This window comes from Nannospalax galili, unplaced genomic scaffold, assembly GCF_000622305.1.
Source record: "Nannospalax galili isolate Female #2095 unplaced genomic scaffold, S.galili_v1.0 scaffold401, whole genome shotgun sequence".
In the NCBI taxonomy this organism is placed as follows: domain Eukaryota; kingdom Metazoa; phylum Chordata; class Mammalia; order Rodentia; family Spalacidae; genus Nannospalax; species Nannospalax galili.
Genome location: NW_008343975.1, coordinates 62175 through 69325, shown reverse-complemented (window position 1 = coordinate 69325; position 7151 = coordinate 62175). Strand labels below are relative to the sequence as shown.

The 7151-nt window shown below is 55.4% G+C and overlaps 1 protein-coding gene across 1 annotated transcript; it reads right to left on the bottom strand.

The window, feature by feature from the left end:
* Positions 1-975: 975 nt before the first annotated feature.
* Cdsn (corneodesmosin) lies at positions 976-5187 on the bottom strand. Its single transcript, XM_008840321.3, has 2 exons — positions 5040-5187; positions 976-2423 (listed from the first exon to the last, which is right to left on the bottom strand). The coding sequence occupies exons 1-2, from the start codon at positions 5125-5127 to the stop codon at positions 1009-1011; spliced, it is 1503 nt and encodes a 500-aa protein (XP_008838543.2). The 5' UTR covers positions 5128-5187; the 3' UTR covers positions 976-1008.
* Between the last annotated feature and the right edge of the window lie 1964 nt (positions 5188-7151).

Genomic DNA, 7151 nt, shown 5'->3' with positions numbered 1-7151 from the left:
GAGGAACGCAGAGGAAGAGACAGGGCGGAGGGAAGGAGACAATGAGGGCTTTTGATGAGGGGACAGCTCCAGAGAGAACAGATTTTCGGTGGAGCAGCCAGAGAGACGTGGGAGGAAGGATCCAGAAACCAGGACTCTGCTGTCAGTTCAACAATTGTTTATTGTTTTTCTTCTTGGTAGGAAGAGGTGTTAAGTTTGAGGGAAACACTGAGCCATCTGTGGATGAACACGGGGGACATGGGCCCTCTAGTGGCGTAGGGGAGTACTGCCCAGGAGAACTCCAAGAAGGAAAAGTCTGCATGGAATTCACATGTCCAGATCCAGAGAGGGCGGGGAGTCTGTGTCAGGCTCTGCGGAGGCCTGGGGTCCACACAGCTCGGGCAGCATCTCAGCTCTGTGGGAAGCAGCAATCAGGGAGGGGGCTGACATGGAGAGTTCAGGAGGCAGGGTAGGGGTGCGAAGAAAACGGATCTGGGAGGGTATGGTAACGGACAGCAGGGACCCCGGGGTTTAGAGGGATGGTTGAACAAGGTGGTGAAGAGAGGTTAGAGCTGGGTCAGCCTCCAGCAACGGTTTGGACTTTATTTGGCAAATGGGGAGAGGTGGGCCTCTCTTGCTCGTCCAAGCATCCGGAGGTTGGTCAAAGAGTGTTTTCGAAGCTTCTGGTCAAAAATTTGAATAGGGGAGCTCGGTCAATGGCAAAGACAGTTTTAAGGGGTGGTGATCTAGCAGAGAGGGCGGCACGGTGGAACTGGATCAAAGGAATTGGAGTCCACCATTGGAGTGGGATCAAAGGAACTGGAGTCCACCACTGGAGTGGGATCAAAGGAATTGGAGCCCACCATTTGGGGGTGCTGAATGAAGGTGATGACCTAGCAGGTGGAGCCCCTGTCCTGGGAGAGGCAGGAACCTGAGCTGTGCCCTTGGCTGTCTCCCTCCTGGGTGTGTGTGTGTGTGTGTGTGTGTGTGTGTGTGTGTGTGTCCAGGCATGCAGCTATGAAAACTGACTTATGCCTTGTCAAGTGGCTCTCCTTGTGGCAGGAAAACTTCAGGATCAGCCAACTGGGGCCCCAGAGGCTTCACCTGGGCCAGGATGTCCCTAATGGAGCGGCACGGCACCCTCCCAGGGCTGTTGGGGCCACAGGGCTTGGCCCCTGCAGAGGGGTCAGGCTGAGGAGAGCCATCGGGACCCCCACTCAGTGTGGCGGAGGAAACAGAGATGCAGGGGTGGCCGGAAGAGCTGGACTTGCTGCCGCAGGGCTGAAGGATGATTTTGCCAGTGGAGAGGGAGGAGGAGCCTCCGCGGATGGGGCCGGTGCCTGGTGGGGAGCAGGGCCCCTGGGAAACACCGCCGCAGGGGTGGTAGGAGGAGCTGGAGCTGCTAGAAGCGATTTGAATTCTTGAACCGGAAACAGAGCAGGGTCCCTTAGAGCCTGTGGAGCCACCGCCACAGAGCTGGACCCCACCGGTGCCCACGGGCTGGAACACAATGCCGGTGGAAGCTCCCGACGGGTAGACATTGGAACCGGAAGAGCTGTAGCTGGGGATGATGGGGTTGCTGGAGAAGTACTTGCCCTCAGAGACTGGGGGCCCAGCTGCAAAGGAGGGGACCCCTGGCGAACCCTTGACGGGGTTATCTTTGGTGAAGTAGCCCACAGGGTAGATTTTACCCCCACTGTAGGTCATGCCTGGGACCAGATAACTGTTAGCAGAGCCACCCACCACCTCATAGCCGCCGTAGGATTGCTGTACAGAGGTGATGGGCGGGCAGGGCTTGCCTGAAGGGCCGCCATTGCTACAGGGCATACCCTGAACCACTCCAGGACCCCCAGAGCCATGCTGCTCCACCACCACCACGACAGGCCTCTGCCCCCCTGACACAGAGTGTGAGCTGGTGATGTAGGGGCCATTGTGTGTAATGACCGGGCCCCCACTGCAGGGAGAGTCAGGCACGTTGGAGCTACAGGGGTGCAGACTGGAGCTGCTGCTGGACATCCCAGAGCCTCCAGACTGGGAGGAACCTGATGTCTGGCGGGAAGAGTTGTCATCGACTGGTAGAGCAGAGCCATTCCCAGAGCCCCGGCCGCGGCTGCTGCTTCCTGAGTGGGAGCTGCTGCTGACCCACCGAGAGCTGCTGCTTCCTGTCTGAGAGCCACTGCTTCCTGTCTGAGAGGAGTAGCTGATCTGGGAATACCCTGTTCCTGGCTTAAATACTGAATATCCTGAAGAACTGCCCTGGGAGCCACTGGAGCCACTGGAGCTACTGGAAATGGAGCCACTGGAAATGGAGCTGCTGGAGCTGCCTTGGCTGCTGAAGCTGCTGGAGCCAGTCTTTCCAATGAGACAGGGGTCATTAGGGGAGGTGATCCTTGTGGGGTCCTTACAGGGATCTGAGAAGGTTCCGATGCTCTTAGCCGAGGTCCCTGGGGAGGAAAGCAGTGGTCAGTGAGGATCAGAGAGGAGCTGCCATCCTCACCCGTCAGCACCGCTGGTGTCTCCCTATGGGAACTTGGGAAAGTTAGGGGAAGAGCTGTCTGTTCCCTGTAAAGGAAACTAACCAAGGCAAGGTCCTTGTTCCGGCAGTTGGGGTTGAGTTGGGAATAACATTTACAAGAAAAACGGACTGAGACACTCCAAAGTGGGAGAAACCCAAGGAATGTGCTGCAGGAGGACAGACAGGTCAGAAACAAGCAGGTCTAGGGGAAGACAGGGTGGGGAGGTTGAAACTGCCAGGTAGAGAAATCGCAGGGAGAATCCTGGGTCAGACATGGGACCAAACAGAAGGTCAAGCAACACTGGGGATGTAGCGCAGAGGCAGAACACCTGCCTGGTGTACGCAAGGTCCTGGGTTCAACCCCCAGTACTATAAAAAAAAAATGGAGAGAGCTGAGACAGGAAAGAAGGACGCATGAAAAAAGAAAGCTGGTGGCCAAGAGGAGGAAACGTGGCCAACATTCCATCACCAGCTCCCTGGGTGTCCAGACTACGTGAGGAATGGAAAACCTGCTTCCTGTCTCAGCACCGGCCATACCAGTAAAGATGGGTGGGAGCTAGGATGTGGGGGCATTCAGCTGTTGCTTCAGAATCTGCCGGTACCAGTGCGACAGGACACCGCACCCTGAGCCACCTTTGCTCTTGCTGGCCCAGCCCAGGGACACAGCGTGAAACCCTCCTCCAAGGTGTGTGGCCCTTATCAACCTCTCTCTCTCCCGACCCAGCCTTCATAGGCACCTGCCACCCCCTTATCGCCCCACATCTGACTCCTGCTGCCTCAGCCTCTCAGATGGAACCCACCTCCTCCCTTTACCCATCTGCTCCTAACCCTCTGCTCCTCTTCCCCAGCCTGCCCCCATGGTCCTCACCTGTCCTACAGCCCCTTCAGGTCCCAAGTGGCTTGGACACAGGCACACACCAGCAGATGACAAACCCTTTCTGAGCTTTCATTTATATATTCAGAGAGGTGGTCTGCCCTGCCCTGCTCACAGATCTCACCATGCGAGATCATCTCTGGACGCTGCTTCCAAAAACCCATCAGGCATCATGTATCATATTGACACGCTAACACAGCCTGTTGGCAGCCAGACCTCCACCATCTTAAAACACCCCCTCCACTCCTCAAGAGAAAAGCCTCCTGTGCATCCCATGCCAAACTCCGCCCCATCACTAACCCTTCACCCTTCTGCAGTGGTTAGTGGCACAGGCCACCAGCCACTCCACATGGGCTCAAAATCCCGACTATCCGGCCTCTAACTGTAATTGAAACCAGTTTCCTGACCTCTCAGCTGTGGAATGGAAATAACAAATCTAACACACACTTCTCACTGTGATCAGAACTGCTTGTATATTTAAAGTGCTCACAACAGCCTGGCACATTAAAAAAATGCTCTAAGCGGAGCATAGTGGTACATGCCTGCCATCCTAGCGCTCAGGGGGCTGAGGCCAGAGGACTGCCACAAGTTTGAAGCCAGGCTAGGCTACGAAGTGAGACCCTGTTCCAAAAACCAAATAGGGCTGGGGATGTAGGAGATCAGTTGTTTAGCATGCGCAAGGCCCTGGGTTTGATCCCCAGAAGCAGCATGTAAACACATATGTAAATACATAAATGCAAGTCTTAATAAATCTCAAAGGTCTTTCAAACCGCCCCATCACTACCCCTTCCCCCTTCTGCAGTGGTTAGTGGCACAGGCCACCAGCCACTCCACATGGGCTCAAAATCCCGACTATCCGGCCTCTAACTGTAATTGAAACCAGTTTCCTGACCTCTCAGCTGTGGAATGGAAATAACAAATCTAACACACACTTCTCACTGTGATCAGAACTGCTTGTATATTTAAAGTGCTCACAACAGCCTGGCACATTAAAAAAATGCTCTAAGCGGAGCATAGTGGTACATGCCTGCCATTCTAGCGCTCAGGGGGCTGAGGCCAGAGGGCTGCCACAAGTTTGAAGCCAGGCTAGGCTACGAAGTAAGACCCTGTTCCAAAAACCAAATAGGGCTGGGGATGTAGTAGATCAGTTGTTTAGCATGCGCAAGGCCCTGGGTTTGATCCCCAGAAGCAGCATGTAAACACATATGTAAATACATAAATGCAAGTCTTAATAAATCTCAAAGGTCTTTCAAAGGAACGCCAAAAATGGTAGCAATTATTATTGCTATGAAATAGCCAAATCTTCATCTAGCCACCAGCATTCACACAGCCCTATAGACCCTCCACAGTTCATGCCACACACATTATTTAATTTGAGACACAAACTAAAGCCAGGTGTTATTAACCTCATTTTAGAGATTCAGAAACAAGCTCAGAACATTAAGTAGGGCTGGAAGGCTCAGTGTGAAGCAAAGAAAAAAGGAATTGCCTGAGGTGGCCAGGCAGAGGTGGGGAACAGCCCCTGGACTTGAAAGTCAGATTCCAGTGCCCTGTCTCTTCCCCTTGCTGGGTCCTCTCCTGGACCCTGTCCTTCGGGCACTGGATCCCCCTGCCTCTCAGACCTAGGGGCTACACCCCACACTGTCCCTCTCCCAGGGCCCCAGCTCCTACCTGGAAGGAGGAGGCCAGCCAGCAGCACCACCATCAGCCCGTGCCCTCCCACACACCCCATCCCGGGTGCCCGAGTGGAGCCCATCATGCACGGTGCAGCCTCCTGTCTGACAGCAGCTCGTGGACACCAGGGCCTTTATGCCAGGGCTGGACATTCTCTGGGCAGGAGTCACTGTGTGGAGGAGGAGGGACGGAGAGGGAGGCTGCCCGAGGGAAGTTGGTGTGGCGGGAGGAGTTGAAGCAATCGGTGTCACATCTGCCTACTCAGCAGCAGCCTGGCCGCAGGGCAGGGGACCCGAGGCCACAGGGCACCAGCCCCTGCCCCTGGCCTCCCCAGACTCCCTGTTGCCTAACCTGCAGCCAGGTGCTCGGCCACTCTCACCCTGGGACCCAGTCACGGGCTCCTCCCTCCCTGGCCTGCCCTACTCCCATCCTCCCGGCCTCCCTCCACTGGGCTGGCAGGGTGGGCATTAGTTTACCCTCTGGGCCCCAGGAAGTACCCTGCCCCTGCTCAGCCCCGACTCCTGGTGCAAACCCACAGGGGCTCCCATCACAGCCTCTGTCTGCTACTTTCCTTGGGATCCCATCACTCGGTCTCCCCTTCCTCCTTCAGATCTGCCTATACTCTTAGCTATACCCGGGGCCACTGCCCGAGCACCAGCCTGCCACAGGCCTATTAAAGCGTCCCGTCACCCAGAGAACCCATTTCCTCTCAGAAACTGGGCATCCACATGCTGAAAATCCACAGACTCCCTTCTGGGGCTCCAGAAACAGCCTGAGGGGGAGCACTGGGTGCCAGGGCTTGGCCTGGGTGAGAGGCCTGGGCTGGGGACCCCTGTCATAGCTGGACCTCAGTGATTCACAGGCCACTCACAGTCCCTACCCCATGGTAGTGACCCAGACTCAGGATGGTGAGCAAGAGGTCAATGAGGCTAATTGGGAAGGCGGTGGCCAGGCTGCCTCTTGGCCTGGATGGGCAAACAGAAGGCTACAGAGGCTCGCCTCTGGGTAGGATGAAGGAGGGCCAGGCTGGCTTCTGAGTCCCTGAAGGACAGAGGGCCAGAGCCTTGGGATCCACCTGAGAGGGTGCTGGTTTCTCCTGTGCTGATGTCCCTCCCTCCTGCCGTGGCCCTAGCCCCACCCAGCCAGCTGTTCTCTGGTACTGTGGGAGTATCAGTGTTGGAGGGAGGAACTCCTCCCCTCACCCAAACTCCTTTCCAGAACTTCCATCTCCTCACAAAAACATCTCTATCCCTCCAGCCCTGAGGTTGGTCCCTCCCTTTTTCCTTGCGATGCCCTGAGCTGTGGCCCCTGTCATGGTGGGGATGGCCCACGCTGGTACTGTTGAGACCCCAACTGGTACTGTGGGAGTATCAGTGTTGGAGGGAGGAACTCCTCCCCTCACCCAAACTCCTTTCCAGAACTTCCATCTCCTCACAAAAACATCTCTATCCCTCCAGCCCTGAGGTTGGTCCCTCCCTTTTTCCTTGTGATGCCCTGAGCTGTGGCCCCTGTCATGGTGGGGATGGCCCATGCTGGTACTGTTGAGACCCCAGCCCTCCCACATGGCCTATAAGCACTTATAAGGGGACTAGTGTAACCCACTGAAATTTTAATTTTAATTTAATGCGAATAGCCATGTGCAGCTACTGGCCACCATCTAGTGTGACCCTTGACTTCCTGATGGACCAGGAGAGGAGCTGGAAGGGAGAGGGATCCAGGGAGAGTACAGAGACCAATGACAGGCGCAGGAGAGGAGGGCAATGAATGGGGCCAATAAAACAAAACCCACCTTTAGAACCAGGTGACGGGTTTAAGTCCCAGGTGATCCCCTGGCTTTGAGCAACTCATCAAACCTTTCTGAGCTTCACTTTAGTCACCTGTAAAATGAGAAGTGCGTGTGTGCATGTGTGCATGTGTGTGTGTGCGTGCGTGTGTATGTGTGTGTGTTCCTGAGGCTTTAACGCAGGGTCTTGCACATGCAGACAAGTGTGTGGTACCACCGAGTTACATCCCTACCTACTGAACTACTTTAAACAGTGCCGGCTTTCAAAAGTTTTGTAGAGCACAACAGGACATTATCAGAAAGAGTAAATTAAGTGAGACCTGGGT